Source organism: Atractosteus spatula, chromosome 7 (assembly GCF_055471065.1).
Source record: "Atractosteus spatula isolate fAtrSpa1 chromosome 7, fAtrSpa1.hap1, whole genome shotgun sequence".
Lineage (NCBI taxonomy): Eukaryota > Metazoa > Chordata > Actinopteri > Semionotiformes > Lepisosteidae > Atractosteus > Atractosteus spatula.
The window spans coordinates 60,189,363-60,205,695 of record NC_142712.1 but is presented as its reverse complement, the minus strand read 5'-3'; the positions used below and the strand labels follow the sequence as shown (position 1 = coordinate 60,205,695).

The following is a 16,333-nucleotide window of genomic DNA, read 5'->3' as shown; positions in this document are numbered from 1 at the left end:
ATTTATTTTTCATTTGTGGGTTACTCCAGTCGGTTGTCAAGAGTGACACAGTGCTTTTCTACGGTCTGTCTGAACTGCTTTGTTCCACAAATTCACAAAATGAACGGATGTTTGTACAGCCGACTTAACACTACTGAATGTTCATCCTTTTCCTTAAATACTATTCCTAATGCCTTCTGATAGTTCCTTCATGTTTTCCATTACATTTTTAATTTTGTTTTCTGTATTAAGTACACCTTTGAATTTTCCATTCTGCTTATAGTGCTGTTAAGCAACTTTAATATTTTTTTCATGAATTTAACTTTAAATAGAATTTATTGTAAGTTCAAATTATATTATTTCATCTCGAGTACTTTACCATATAATTTGATTTTATATCACTCACGTACTTGTGAGAAGGTTTCAATAAGCAGTTTTCCTCTAAATTAAGTAAGTGGTTTACAGTACATGCCTTGTACAGAAGCAGGAAACTGGAGGTGTTAGGTGGCTGTGTGAGGTATAGAAGAAGATGGGCAGAAGTAAAGGATAAGAAGGTGTTTGGGAAGACAACACACAAATGTGAACTGCAAGTCTGCACATCTGTCTTCCCCTTCTACAGCTTTTACAGCTAAAAGGCTGATGTCATGGACTGTCTTCAGATTTCCTCTGCTCCCTTCCTCAGGTTTCCATGGTCCTGTCTGCACTGCAGGCAGGGAATAAAGGCACACAGGCCTGCATCACAGCCGCCAGCGCAGTCTCTGGCATCATCGCTGACCTGGACACCACCATCATGTTTGCCTCCGCAGGCACGCTCAATTCCGAGAACGAGGAGTCGTTTGCAGACCACAGGTGAGGGTGTCCGATGTGGTGGTGACTGTAAAGCCTCTAATGCTCTTGTTTAGGCCAGCCATATTAGTTCTTAGCTAATAGGACTAACATGGTTTTTACTGCCTTTGCCTCTTGACAGATGGTTTTCTCCAGTAATTAAATTAAATCCTCAAATCAAAGGCATTAGAGAAGGCATGGCTAAAACATGTCTCTCTGTGTCTGTCACTTGGATATAAAAGCTATTTTTCAATACAGCGTTGATTGATTTTTTTTTTTGGTTATTCTGACCGTTATTGCATGGCAACTGTGGCTGAGAGCTAATCTCAAAGGTGGGAGCTGCTTCTTTGATATAAAAATCATATTTTAAAGGTAGACAGCAGATGAGACCCCCCCCCTCCCCCGTTATTTTCAGACAAAGGTGAGTTTTAAATTTATGGCATTTGTTGTAAGGCTCATTAAGTGTTGACTTGTTTTTACACAGAGAAAACATCTTGAAGACTGCCAAGGCTTTGGTTGAAGACACCAAAATGCTGGTGGCAGGTGCTGCTTCCAGTCAGGACAAACTGGCGCAGGCTGCCCAGTCATCCGCCAAAACCATCACCCAGTTGACGGACGTGGTGAAGCTCGGCGCGGCCAGCATCGGCTCGGATGACCCGGAAACACAAGTAATATGAGCAGGATGGGGCTCCAAGAGCCGTGAGAGCTCTCTGCTGAGGTCCCCGTACGATTAAAGCCGCGTACCTGTGCTGCTCGTTTCTCCAGGTGGTGCTGATCAATGCGGTGAAGGACGTCGCCAAGGCTCTGGCAGAGCTGATTGGTGCCACAAAGAGCGCTGCAGGGAAGCCAGCCGATGACCCGTCCATGTACCAGCTGAAGAGTGCTGCCAAGGTACCGCACGCTGGCAAGACGTCGTCTTGTTGGGGCTGTTGTCATCAGCAGGCTGGGGGACTGGAAAGTGCATTCTGTGGTTTTCTGGGAGCAGCACCACAGGATCACAAGTGTTTGATCTTTCTACCTTGAACATCAAGGCGTTCTCTCTAGCGGCTCGTACCTGAGCTGTCAGCGCACTTGGTCCCTTAGCTCCCATTTGTTTTATATGAAGAGTATCAGGAACAATATCATTAATGCCCCTTTAAGAACAAGCACGTCCCTCTCTTTTATAGTCATATACTCCCGATCCGGATTTCTTTACAGGAGCCCAGTCTGATCAGTCTTCCTCGGGATTGGCATCCCTTGTGTTCTTTTCAGGAGGGTAACAGTGAAAGCTCCTTGTATTTGAGGAGAAGAAAAGTAGCTGCTCATAGTAGAAATTATAGGAAATCCCAATTTTCTTTTGTTTTTTGAACTTCTTTCAATATCGCTGGGAATTATTTTTAGACATGTTGTGTATAAACGTTTAACTAAGGCCTTTTGAAGTTCTGAAGCCTTGCCTTACATTATAAAGGGTTCTGTACAATAATATGATCTGCCCCTAGTTATACAAAGGCACAAGAATCATGGCCACAGGACATGGGAGTGCTCCTGTTTCAGATACGAACATTAAAGACGTCCTGGTGAGCAGTTAGTTGAAGGCATGTGGTGTGCATACCAAAAACCCCTTATTATGCCTTAAGGTTTAATAATATAAAACCTTTCATATGCACGTTCTAATCTCATCACTGGTAAGAGATGTTTCACCTCTGTACCTTAAAATCTAGCGGTTCAGCTTCCCACGCTGTATCCTGCATGCAGTCATGTAGAGTTTTCAACCTTAATTTAACCAAATCATTGTGATCTAGGTTCACTATCCACATAACCTGCTTTCATCTTATTTCCATCCCTCAAGGAAGTGGTGCCAGTATTTCTGTGTCCACGTGGAAGTCCTTGTTTGCTCTGGTGTGTCACTTTTTAATGGCAAACTGGTGCCTGCTCCTGGTTCCCTGTGTATTAGGTTTAACTGCCAATTCAAAGAAGATAACAGTGTTCTGTACTCTGTGCCACCAGCAAAGAGCTGCCTTGCAGCTCATCAACTTTGTAATCCACCAGAGATTAAAAGACCGTTTCCTGTACCGTTCAGGTAATGGTGACGAATGTCACTTCGCTTTTGAAGACGGTGAAAGCTGTGGAGGACGAAGCCACTCGAGGGACGAGAGCACTTGAGGCCACCATTGAATGCATCAAACAGGAGCTGACGGTAATGCGCTCAGAGCACTTATGCATCCTTGCAACATAACCCAAGACCTAGTGCAAATGAAAGCTGATTTGTGTGTGCTCAGCTGACTCATCCCAGCTCCGTCGGGGATCTATACAAACTTCATTTACCTCTATGAAGCACCTTGAAGTACCTGCCGCCATCTGGCTATGCTACCTATAAATTGCAGCAGCAGCTCTAGCGAGTTGTTTGTCAGGATCTGCACGGTGGAGAAATCAACTCGCAAATCTTCATCGCCCCTGTTGCACTGCAGATTTGTTCCTATCCTTTGTCAGTGTCACTTCACAGCAAAGTCTGGTTCTTTTACAATAATGCTTTTCAAGTAGTGCATGGAAGTGCAGTAACTTTCGTTGCATCTACAAGAGCTTAGTAAATAGCAGTGCATCAGTGATAACTTACTGTAACCAAGTGGAAGCCTTCTTTGGTCTTAATAGTCATAGTAAGTGGTATTGTGTAACTAAATTGTTCCAAGAATATGGCGCACCTCTTTTTTAATTGTATATGGAGTGTAATTATGCAATTATGTTTTGAAAGGGTAGAGAACTGCATTTTTTTTTTATCTGAAAACAAACGCCTCATAATCGCGGTAGACGCTGTCATGTGCCTTTTCGAAGCAGTGAGCCTATTGCTCTCCCTCTGCAGGTGTTCCAGTCGAAGGAGGTGCCAGAGAGAACATCCACACCTGAGGACTTCATCCGCATGACAAAGGGCATCACCACGGCTACGGCCAAAGCCGTGGCCGCTGGAAACTCGGCGCGGCAGGAGGATGTGATCTCCACCGCAAACCTGAGCCGCAAGGCCATTTCAGACATGCTGCTGACCTGCAAGGTGAGAGCCCCCCCCCTACTCCACCGCCGCACTTCGTGAAGTTCTAGCGGACACTCGGTGCTGGTCTGCCCCGCCTAAAATATAAACCACAGAGCGTTCGAGCTCCCTCAGTCCAGGGTAAAATAGAACTTGATGTGGGCGGTGCTTTCCACGTTTTGAGGAACATAAACTTACAGTACAAGCAAGAGACATGCCATTGGGCCCAAATTTTGCCCATTTTCTAGTTACAGTAGAAGCTTATTGATTTAAGGATCTCCTCCAGCTGTTTCTTGAAGGAAACTAGGATACCAGTTACGACAACTTCTCTAGACCCCCACAACATTGTTGGTACCGAAGTTCCTCCTCTTCTTGCTTTTAAGTGAACGTCCGTGTAGTTTCCTCTGTTGTCCTCTGGTTCATCTTTCGTTGCTCATTCTGAAGAGGTCTGTTGAGTTGGCTTTATTAGTCCCCTTGGCAATTGGTATGGGGTTTCCTTATAGTCATTTCTCTTCAAGACCAAACAGGTTTAGAGGTAACCTTGTGAATGGTTGAAAGAAAACAAATGGAGGCATATTTGGATGTAAACCTTAGAAAAGCTACCGGAAAGCCTACTGTTAGAAATCTTGGTCTGCTGTGGTCAAAATATCCAAGCACAATCTACCAGGCAGGCTGTAAGGATCATGATATAGAATCAACAGAATACCTTGAAAAGCCTGTCCATGGACCCGCTGCTGAAAAATAAAAATAATTTCTTCTGGAATGCAAACTTTAATTGTGGACTGTGTGATTCTTAAGGGTTTATCGGTTAAATCTTGCTGCTTTTATTTCATTTAGTCTTAAAATGTTTCTTTTCAATTGATAGGTAAATTTTGTTTTTGCATTTAGGTCTCTTGCTTTGCGAGTTAAAGACTCATAAATGACTTTGTACACTTACCTTTTCAGGTTCTGAAAAAAGGCGATCTGCCTTTAACCATTGGAAAGGGGGCCAACACCAATTTCCTAAAAAATCCCAAATATTCTGTCGTGTTTGTCAGATTGAATTCCTTTGTAGTGAAAGCAGGTTTTATTCAGCTGCTGCACTTCATTTCTGACAGAAGCGGTTGATTCAGGAATGTCAACATTCCTTAAAGTTGTATAGTGCATCTCAGGCTGCAAAAAAAGCACATTCACATAACGGCTTTGTGATTTTTCACTCTGTTTACATAAAAATAATAAAGACACTCATTCAGAGCAGATGCTAAGCCCAGATGTAACTAGGCTGGGCCTCGCTCTTGTCACTAGCCAGCTGTAACAGGGATTTCCTAAGCAGAAGCACTCCACCTGAGTACAGCTGATGAACGTGGCATTGGTTAGCCAGGGCTCTCGGTACAGCAGTGACGCGCTACTCCTCTTGTTTGCAGCATGTCAAATGACACATGGCTCTGACTGTGGGCCTGTTGGAGGAGCCTGTCTAGGAGTCTCATTGCATCATAATGAAAAAAGGAAATGACAATTCCAAGGGTTTTATGCATCTGAGGGGAAATGCACTGCGCTGCTTTGGGTAATTCTCAACAGGGTGCTTAACGCATACAAAAAATCTCTCATTGTGACTCTGCTCATACTGGATGTGTCTTCCTGTAATTCCAGCAAGCTGCCTGTCACCAGGAGGTGAGCGAGGAAGTGAGAAACCGGGCTCTTCGTTTTGGCACGGAGTGTACCGTGGGCTACGTTGAACTTCTGGAGCATGTGCTGGTGGTAGGCAGATGAGGGGCAGGGATTTGCCCTTTTTTAAAAAAAATATCTCGGAGACGCATTCATCTGAGTCTCTGAATTTTTTTCCCGTTTTTGTTTTTGTTTGGTGATCTGAGCAAGGTCAGACTGTGGGGGGTTTGTCCCCTTTCTCCTCCTATGCAGGTCCTTCAGAAACCCACCCCTGAGCTGAAGCAGCAGCTGGCTATGTTCTCCAAGCGCGTGGCGGGAGCCGTCACCGAGCTCATTCAGGCAGCAGAGGCCATGAAAGGTGAGAGCACTGTGGCCAGCCAGAGCAACAGGAAACTTTCTGTCACTGGCCTCCTATACAGCCAGAGTCTGACATTACTGATGTATCTTGAGCTCTTAAGAATTAAGATTGATTCTGTCTGCTAGTTGTCTCCCTTTGTGAATTTCTTTTCCCATTTCGGCTATTAGTGCATAGTACGGTTGCTTTTAAAACCAGTACAGTGTGGCTGTGATGTAGTTTACATTATATATATATAACATTGTAATGTTATTTTTTTCTTAATTGTAGTATTAAGGCTAATTCTTACTCCTCGTGGTTCTGATTTAACGTGACAGGAAAGTGGTTTTTGTTTTTGCTTAATGTGGTACTGGCTCTTCATTCGTACTGATCATTTCCCACTATTGCTGCAATGGCATGACCCTAGCAGACGGCACAGGATCTCCCTGTAGTAATGCACATTGTTTTTTCTTTTGCCTCAGATGGAGGTAAGTTGAAATTCTGCTGTGTCGTTCTTGCAGATCGTCTTTCCTGGACAGAAGAGGCAGTGGGGGGGGGGTGCAAGTTTTTGTTCCCTCGGGCACAACATAATCTAAAAAAAACAACCATTCCATCTGTTTTTGCAAGCTGTTCACAGTGGCCACACTCTGAGCCCACTTTAAAGTCTGTATTGACTGTAGAACTGTTTACAATCCATATAGCAATTCTTTTTTTTGTTAAAGCTTACATTTTTAAGTGGAAAGAGTAAAAAATGTATTACCATTACTCATACATGAGAAGACATTTGGACATGTAACATAACTATTGTGGTGATTCTTGTGGATTCCTTTGTAAATGTTGTATTTCCTTTAAGTTTGTATTGTGCAAGTTCTGTCTTTTATTTTGGATGTGTTTGCATGCTTAGAAATTTGAGGTCTTGGCTGAGGAGCAGTTCCCACTGTTCTTTGCAATCCTTTCCAGGTAACGAATGGGTGGACCCAGAAGACCCCACTGTCATCGCTGAGACGGAGCTGCTGGGGGCAGCAGCTTCTATAGAGGCCGCAGCTAAGAAGCTGGAGCAGCTGAAGCCCAGGGCCAAGCCTAAGGTATGACACCAATACATTCTGCCGTTGTCCTGAACCTGTGTTTGGCTCTGTACACGTTTCCTGCACATCTTTTTGTTCAGAAATTGCTGAAACAAAAAGAGACATGCCCTATAGTGAAAGAAGATTTAACTTTCCATACGCAGCAAATCATTTTAACATCCTGGATGTGCTGTACCGGCAAGCCTGTCTCCACCTAGAATGCTAGAGAAATAGTGATGTGTGTTGTACAGGGATTACATTTACAGTACATGTTGGAACTGTGCTCAGCTGCACATTGCTGATTGTTGTTTACTGAATTAAGGGGAAGAAGTGCAAGATGCTCTTGAATGAAAGGGGAATCGATGTTAAAACAGACTGAGTCAGTCCCACTTCACTTTATAGATATAAGCTAACAGACTGCTACAGTAAAATTCCTTTTTCTGGTTTCACGTGTTAAATAGTTGAATATAATCTCTAGATAATTTAGGTGCACCTTTCCATTTTTCATCTTTTACATTGGAGCTGCTAAAGGCATCTCTTAGATATACCCTCATTTTTGGCGAGTCAAAAAAAGAAGCAATCTTTTTTCTCAACGTTTTTTTCCCCCAGACGTAGCCCTGTCTGTTGAAGCATCCCCAAAATTAAAAGGATCCTTTTGTCATTGGCTATAGTTGTGGTGAGAGGGGAGTTTCTGGAAAAATGCCCTCTTGTCAGGTGCATACTGTATGGGTGTGTAGAGTTGTCTTACTCAGAGACATTTTGAGTTTGTTGGTCCCACTGGCCACTGGGCCTAAAAGATTTGAAACTGTGGTTCTGAATTCTTGCTCTCAAGGTCAGGTTTTTCACTGGAGCAAAATGACACATTGACCTAAATCTCTTTCCTGTTTTTTATCTGGAGAAAGGTCTGTTTCCACAGGGTGAAATTTACTTTTTATGAACTGTCTATATTTGACTGACCTTACAGTATACCAAAGCAAAGACCCATAAGTGTCACACAGTCCTGCAGATTTGAGATGGAGCTGGTTTACGTCTTGCAGGGTTTTTGTCCCATGTCATTGTGGTGATAGCTGCAGTGAAGAGGCAGTTGAGATGTCAGTAACACAATTCACAAAGTCAGGGCGATCACTCATCCTTTGATCCTGAACCCACCCCTCCCCAGTCTTCTGTCTCCCTGCATTAGATGTTTTTCTTCAGTAGCAGCATGTCCCACTGTTGTTTTTCAAGCTGATTTTAAACGTGGAAGCCTTCTCTGCAGGGCTCTGTCTGATATGTTTGATATATTAGGTTGTTATTCAATCCAACTATATATCAAACATATTCCTACAGTGTCCCGCCCTGTCTCCAGACACTTGTGCTTTGTGTATACTGTTAAAGTGTTTCATGAACATGTGTGTCAGAGCCTATAGATATACAGGAACATGGATGTTTATTTTTTTCCATCTACTCTTGGGAATTTTAATTCTGCAGTATATGAGTTGTGTGGGAACCCCTTCTTTCAAGATGTGAGTTTAGGATGTATATACAGGATTGTGACAGTTTGAAGACAGTTTGTTAGTTCAAAAACAGATTTCTCATAATCAAAATGGTGGCACTCCAAATTAAAGCCTAAATATTTTATTAAATCCTCCATGTATGAGCAAGTCCAAAATTCTAAAACAAGATCGCAAAGTGAAGAGATTATTATTTTGAAACATTAATGCAATAACAGAGCTAAAGTCGAGTTTCACTTTCTGCTCCTCAGATCTCCACAAGATGTCTCCCTTTTTAAAAAGTCATCTCATAATAGTGAAAAAAGGACTGTGAAGTCCTTATATCTTGATCAGTTTGTACAGTAAATTGGACAGTCATTTCAGTCAAACACTGTTAACATGGATGGATTGACTGATAAGCACTCCATTATTTAGGTGCAGAAGTATTCCTTTCACCATCTGACGTAAAAATGACTGGGATGCAATAACTTTGTCCACCAATGTCAACAAAGGCGTTGCTGGAATATTTTGTACTCAGTTTCAAAATACATACAGTAAAATTGCTCAGCCATGTTGGCAGACCATGGGCTGAGATAGAATCTCCAGGAAGCCAGACCTCTGCAGTTGGCATCTCTTCCTGCGGTGCATGTATTTTTTTTAAGATAAGAGTGCCATACAGCAGGTCCAAACTGTGATTTCAGTCACATAAAACAATGTTTTCCACCCTATCACTTTAGGCCAGATGGCATTTTGTTTTTTCACAGATTTATTTCATTCTTGTGGGTATTAGCTCTAGGTTAGGGAAGTTAGGTGCACAACACTGTGGCAGGGGACATGCAACGTTTCCTTATGGACTGATTAGCCCCCTCGATCTTGGGCACAGTAATATAAACTATTTTGATGTACAGACTTTCAAAAATGCCTTGGTTTCTATTTAAAATGAAACTTTTTGATTCTTCCCACAATATTTGAGACTGAGGACTGATGGATGTTTTTAAGGTTCTCATGCATGCTGAAAAAGTGCCAGACGTGGCACCATAATTGATGTGGACGCAGTTTGCAAATCTTATAACGCTGAGTGGTCGGTCAGCTCTAGGGGTTCTCAGTCCTGATGTTTTCTGTCAGTATCCCCTAGTAGCTTTGTTCTGTTGTGCAAACGAAGCTCCTAGCAGCAACAGGACATTTACATATTTAAGATTACAGAGCTAGGTACTGTCCACATTTCATATCTCTGTGCACTTGTACACAGACCTGCTGATTACTGTTTCCAAGATCACCGAACCCAGCAGCGCATGAGATATTAACGTTGTTTCTCTGCCCCTCAAGACATGTTCTATCGCATTGCGTTGCCGGTGCTCTTCTTGTTTTGCGGCGATCATGGGAGCTGGGACTAATGTCTGCGCTTTGCTCACAGCAAGCAGATGAAAACCTGGACTTCGAGGAGCAGATCCTGGAAGCGGCCAAATCCATCGCCGCCGCGACCAGCGCCCTGGTGAAATCTGCGTCGGCAGCACAGAGGGAGCTGGTGGCACAGGGCAAAGTGAGTGCAGCGGGGCCGAGTCTGGCTGGGCGCGCCTGGCGCTCAGGATGGGAGGGGCTGAGCCCTGGTCAGCAGCCAGGGACCTTTCACCTCCAGCCAATCTGGAGTCGTCGAGGTCAAGTGTGATCGAAGACTACGGAGCTGAAGCAGCTAGAAATCGCGTCCTGCATCTTAAAGCAGTTGATTTGCTTCCATTTCTTAAGTGGCCTTTGCCGAAGCAAAAGAAAGGTTCAGTAAACTCAGAAGAGCTAGAGATTTCAAATAAGTTTAGGTCAGCAGTTATTATACCCTCTAATGGAAAACATTGTTGGAGGTGGAGAGGGACATTGCTGCAGTCTTTGACCTCAATGAGAAAAGCATGGAGGGCTGTGCAAGCACACTTATCTTTGTATATGCAACGTCAAAAATTAAATCAGTCTTCGATTTTATTTCTCAGCTCGTAATGCTCTCCATGTGCTATACAGTACATCGTATTGAAGCTTTCTCAATTAAGAATGGGTTTGGAAGCCTAGGGTTTTTGTCAGTTCATCCTTATAACTACATTATAGCTGTTCTGCATGAAGGAATATGCTTTGCTCTAACACAATCCTCACCTGATTTCTGCTGTCTGCCCAGGTTGGATCCATTCCTGCCAATGCTGTAGACGATGGTCAGTGGTCCCAGGGGCTAATCTCTGCAGTGAGTACTCTCTTGTTCATGTGCAGCTGCTTCTTGGGAGAGCTTTAGGGAAATTCCCACATACTAGAGAGACTAGAATAAAAGCGTTCAGTCAGGAAGAAATAGAGTAAAAATGGGAAGTTAACTTCAAACCACCAAGTTAAACACTCATTAATTGTCCCATATTCAATTGTGGGATTTGTGGGCGCAGCTGAGTTTTTCCTTCACGTAACAGCCTTGAATTTCACTGCTTTCCTAGGCTCGGATGGTGGCGGCTGCTACCAGCAACCTGTGTGAGGCTGCCAATGCCTCCGTCCAGGGCCACGCCAGTGAGGAAAAGCTGATCTCTTCTGCCAAGCAGGTGGCTGCCTCTACAGCTCAGCTGCTGGTGGCCTGCAAAGTGAAGGCGGACCAGGACTCCGAGGCTATGAGGAGGCTACAGGTAGCCATTTGAACACGCACAGAGGCTCACCTCAGGCATCATTTACAACTTTGCATTCTCATTTAGCATCCTCCCCTACACACTTATTTTAAGAAAACGCTCATGCAATTGGAACTTGAGTTCCATGTGTAAGTATGGGTAGGGTTTGTCTGATATTGTTGCCTCATCAGTTTCAGTACTGCTCTAAATCGTTCTTGATTTAATTATTTGTATTCATCTACGTAAACGGAAAATCTAGGCACATTTTCACTTGGCTGAAACGCAGTTTTATGACATCTGGTTCTGTAACCAAAGGCTGCTGGGAATGCCGTCAAGAGAGCTTCGGATAACCTGGTCCGAGCAGCTCAGAAAGCAGCGTTTGACAAGGCCGACGACGACGCTGTTGTGGTTGAAACCAAATTTGTCGGTGGAATTGCTCAGGTATGTCATTTTCACAAATGGATTGCTGGTGAGCAGTGCTTGTTTCTCTTAGTAGTAATCATATTTAAGTTTTCACATATGCTGAGTATGTGTTCATGGAATGTTAAGGCAATTAAACTCCCCAATCAGGGTGAGAATCAAATTGTTTTTGGTCAAAAGTGCATGTGGTGCAACAGTACAAAAACTATAAGTATCATGGGGGAAATTCAGTTGTGGTTTTGCACATTGTCGTTTTGGATTCAATGCATACACAGTATGTGCTTTAAAATTGATTCATTAGACACAAAAAGCTGCTCTACAATATAATGCTTTTAAAAATGAGTATGTTAATGTTTCTTCTCTTTTAAAAAACGGATGATGTCTTAAATATTTAATTCTTATTATTTATTCCATCTGCACCCACATCCAGCTTTGCCACAGCTGAATGCTGTTAAATGTCAGCGTACTTACTAGCCTCAGCTGCCCTTTAAAAGTTTGGCCAGTACTTCCAAGCCCCAGTTTCTCTGTTCTTTGTTGTGCTTGCTGTCACTTGAGAATGAAAATTCCTGTTGGAGAACCCCCACAGTTACCATAAACCACTTATGTCTGGGATAGAACAGGGCTCATATCCATCTCCGAATTGCCCATTTTAAACTGGACGAGTCCTAATCCTGCACTTTCATCCAAATCCCCAAGTGTGCTTCCTTGTTTTGTGAATAAATAAGTTTAAACTTCAGACAGTGTAAGATCATTCACATGTCACAGGTTCAGAGTTTTCATCTCTTACTGAAATTACTATCTTACTGTACTTGAAAGAAGTTTATTGGCTTTTGAATCTTAAGAAGTAGTTAAAAGTACCCTTTAATTTGCTTTTATGTTGTCTGTATTTTACTTGTTATATCTGTGTAAATGTTTTAAATATAAGCCTTGGGCATGTAATGTAGCAAAATGTGTAATTGAAATCAAACAAGGTCATGCTCAAACTTGACAATGTTTTAGTAAGGCATTATATAAAATATGGAGTTCACCGTTTGGTCACCCTACCACAAAAAGGATATTGTAGGCACACTAAGAGTGAAGAGAAAAGCAACATGAATGATTCCTGGTCTTGGAGAATTGTTGTACACCAACAGGTGGAAGTACCTAAATCTCTTTTTGGATATTGAGAGACAGGGTTTGATCAAAGTTGATAAATTCCCAAGTGTTGTAGATCGGATCAAACCCGGGAACTTCTTCAGACTCCATAGCAAAACCCCAGCACGAGGTCACAATTTGAAACTAAAAGGCAGCTAATTTAGGATACCAAATAGGAAATAGTTTACACAAACCACTGTGGATGTCCGGAATAAATGATTTTGACCAAATTCTGGGCTCCTTCAAGCAGCAGGTGGACCACCTTTGATTTTATCTACCAGCGATGCGTAATGGGCTGAATGGCTTCCTGTCATTCGCCACCTTGTATGTTCTTGAATCCATTTACTTTTTGGAAAAACAAAATTAGCCACTGTGTGGTTTGCCACTTTGTTCATTTTTCATCCGACGTGGGTGGGAGGCATATCCAGCCGGTTCCGCGAAGGCAGTTCACGCGCGGGGCCCGGTGCTGTCGTGACCTCGAGGCTCAGCCGGTGAGGAGACGGTGTCCAGGCTGAGCGCCAGCCGCAGTGCAGGGGCCTGTGTTTAACCCCCCCCCTCTCTGAAACAGATCATCGCCGCGCAGGAGGAGATGCTGCGGAAGGAGCGAGAGCTGGAGGAGGCCCGCAAGAAGCTGGCCCAGATCCGGCAGCAGCAGTACAAGTTCCTGCCCACCGAGCTGAGGGAGGATGAGAACTGAGGGCCTCTCTTGTGAATCTGCTGTTTTGATTTGAAAGGGACACTGCAGTCTACCTGTGACTGGTGAAGTAACCAACAGCAACCAACCTGTTGTGTGTGTATGCTGGAGTTACTGCCATTAAAATAACGACCACTTCTACTTGGAAGGCCCATTGAAAACCCAAGAGTTCTAGTGCTTAAGCAAAGCAATCCAGTTCTTTTCCACTAGCTGAGACTATGGATACATCTCATTAGCAGTCAGGTGGATTTAATATGAAAATCAGTACGTTGCTAAAGAGGGGATTCTATTACTTTCATAGGGTTTGCATCTGAATTGTCAGGAACTTAAAAATGCTCTTTACACGACTGAAGGACTGGGTGTATTTTATACATGGTGCAGATGAAAATTCATGTAGTCTTATAATTGAAACACCTCCTTAAGCTTCTAAAATATCCACTCTGGGACCTGCTTTCTCTTCTTCTTTCAGTTTGTTGAATATACAAACTTTGAAGAATTATAAACTATTCTGGGAAAACAGTACCTTTTAAAAAAAGCTGTGAAGGACCCAGTCCTTATTTTTTTCATCTTCATTTTAAAATGGAGAATAATAAAATGAGAAGTACAGTACACACACGCGCTTTGGTTTTGTATAGCTTTGGAAAGGCTGCAAATGCCTAAATTTATGTAGGAAATGTACTGCATAAGTACTTTGCAAACAGTTGGGGATTGTTCAGCAATTTGCAGTATTCTGATGATAAATGATCCTGGATGGTTCTAAACATCGGGAGTTTTACCTTTATTGATGTAATGTAGTTCTCTTATTGCTGTACACCAAATGACATTTTTGGAAATGCTTTCATGGTGTGTGCCAATGTTTATTTTTTGATGCTTCTATTAAAAAATAAGGAACACGTGTCTCTCCATGACAGTTACACATTTCAGAGGTACCACATCAAAACATTTAAGGGCAGTTTTTATTTCAGAAAAATATTCCAATGATTTACTGAATCAAATACAGTATTTTCATTCAGTGGAATAATACTAAGCCTCTATAAATGATCAGCTTTCTTTAAAATCTTTAAGGGGGGGTGGTAGTGAAGAGATTTTCCGTTGAAGAACTCTTGTAACCATTTCAAGAATTCCACAGGTTTGGATTTGTCCACAAATGACATTGCGTACAGTTTTGTTTCAGTAAAAAACAGAACTGGTATGCTTACTTTTGATTATGAAGCATACTGTACCAGTTCATTTTTATAAATCCCAGGTGTGTTGTGGAGTAGAAGTATAGTGAACGGTATCCTGTTCCTATTACAAGTTGCTTCTGCAGTACTTATTGAGCCATATGCTGTATATTCTAAAGCTTCTGAAGGTCTCCAACTCTGTTCCTGGAGAGCTACAATCCAGACAGAATTAGGAGTCACCTCTTCTAAAGTAAACTCTAAGATTTTAGTCTTGTAATCTTGAAACTTGTATTTTGCTCGGTTAAGACAGAACTCTTAATTGGGGCTAGAAGGTCTCGCATGATCTCTGAATTTCTTGATTCGACACAACACCTGCTTAATTGATCACAATCCATCTGTTCCAAGACTAGGTGTTTTAAGGTGTACCACATGCTGAATTGGGGCTCTGCAGGACTGAAGTTGGAGGCCCCTATTCTAAAGTATCTACCTACAGTACTATGCCATGCAATACAACTGATGGTCAAATTGCGCCTGGAAGCAGGCTTGTAATAGTTTAGAACAAGTAGCTTAATTTCTGCTTCCCATACTCTGCCTTCCATTGTCTTGCATGCACTACACATATAAAACATCAGGGAGGCATTATAGACCACTAACATTTAATCTAGCTAGCTAGATGATAAAGACTATATAGAAAGCAAAAAACTGTACAGTTACTTTTTTAAAAAAATATGTAAACCATAGAATGTCCTTTTTTCTTAAAAAATAAAAAGCTTTTTCTCTTCCAGGGGCAGCGGATGAATTCATTGTATTTCTTGATATTATTCTTGTTGTACTCGTATAGTATTCTTCTAATAAATACTCTGGGTCAGCAAATGAAAAGGCCTCATCTGCCTCTGGTTAGTGAGGTGGCGAAGGCTTCGGGTCTTTAAAAGATCCATTTCGCAGAACGGCGTGACAGAAGGTTTTTTTTGGTACTGCCTTGTAAGCTGCCCTGTAAGCACGAGAGCATTTTGAGAAGGCAGCATGTTTTGAGAATTTCGTGAGGTTCATTTTAGTAGCCATCGGGTGTGAGGGGAAAAAGAAGGATGTTAAGCAATTTAAAACTTATCTGGGTTTTACAGTGTTAGTCTAGTATGCTTTTCCTGTTACTATGGAAATCAATTGGTGCTCTGAGTGTGAATCTGTTACCCTTTGATAATGGGCAGTATTTTTATTCCGTCTCCTGTTTAATGAAAGTTTTTTTTGTTTGGTTTGGTTCCAGTCTTGTTCAACTGCTAATTGACGGTAAAACACAGTGACTTAAACTAGGCAGTAGATGTTTGGTGTTTAGAACAATCCTCAAGGCTTTAGCTCTTTTTTAATTTGAAGAGGGTGAAAAATATATTCTACAGCGCCTGGTCCATCTCAATATTGTCTCAAAGTTCCGTTTTATTCATTTCTTTTTGGTAATATGAGTGTTTCTATGTACTTAAGTAGATCTTACATCTGATTCTTTCCCACCTCTGGCCAGAGGTGGGATGGAGCAGTTACTCTTAAAACCTCTCCATAATCTGAAGGAGCTAGTTTTAAGAAACTCTGAGCTGTGTGTGAAAAGTTAATTCCACTGCTGTAAGTGCATGGCTTTTTGTCAAACAAATAATATATTCACGTTTTATTCTTTTCAACACTGCAAACACTGTAGGATGCACTGATTTTTTTTAAAGCACTGCGCACAAAGATTACGTTCTTTTTGCCAAATGTTTCCACTGGTGTTACTGTTGCATAACAGCAGAAGATTCAGTCCGTTTCTGGATGGGAATACATTTTGTATGTACTATGGAGTCCCTCAATGCTGCTTAGCTTTTTAACACTGGGTCAATGTGTTTCTGGGGGTTCATTTCTCCCCTCTGTTTCCTTCTGGGCTTTTGTAGCTTATTAGTGCCTTAGTCTATAGTGCTTACAGCCTCATCTGCCAAAACAAAAGTCCTGCCATGCAGCTCTGTAGCCCAGGT

The 16,333-nt window shown here is 42.2% G+C and overlaps 1 protein-coding gene across 1 annotated transcript in view; it reads left to right on the top strand.

Moving 5' to 3' along the window:
* Positions 1–15,128, top strand: part of LOC148831550 (talin-2) — a 140,244-nt gene extending 125,116 nt beyond the window's left edge. The window contains exons 46-58 of the mRNA XM_088921607.1: positions 662–828; positions 1,289–1,472; positions 1,570–1,695; positions 2,864–2,980; positions 3,641–3,826; positions 5,432–5,539; positions 5,699–5,804; positions 6,741–6,865; positions 9,728–9,853; positions 10,469–10,531; positions 10,770–10,952; positions 11,247–11,372; positions 13,054–15,128. Coding sequence (XP_088777733.1) covers positions 662–828; positions 1,289–1,472; positions 1,570–1,695; positions 2,864–2,980; positions 3,641–3,826; positions 5,432–5,539; positions 5,699–5,804; positions 6,741–6,865; positions 9,728–9,853; positions 10,469–10,531; positions 10,770–10,952; positions 11,247–11,372; positions 13,054–13,182 — 1,746 coding nt within the window. The 3' untranslated portion in view covers positions 13,183–15,128. The remainder of the gene's footprint in view (positions 1–661; positions 829–1,288; positions 1,473–1,569; positions 1,696–2,863; positions 2,981–3,640; positions 3,827–5,431; positions 5,540–5,698; positions 5,805–6,740; positions 6,866–9,727; positions 9,854–10,468; positions 10,532–10,769; positions 10,953–11,246; positions 11,373–13,053) is intronic.
* Positions 15,129–16,333: the final 1,205 nt, after the last annotated feature.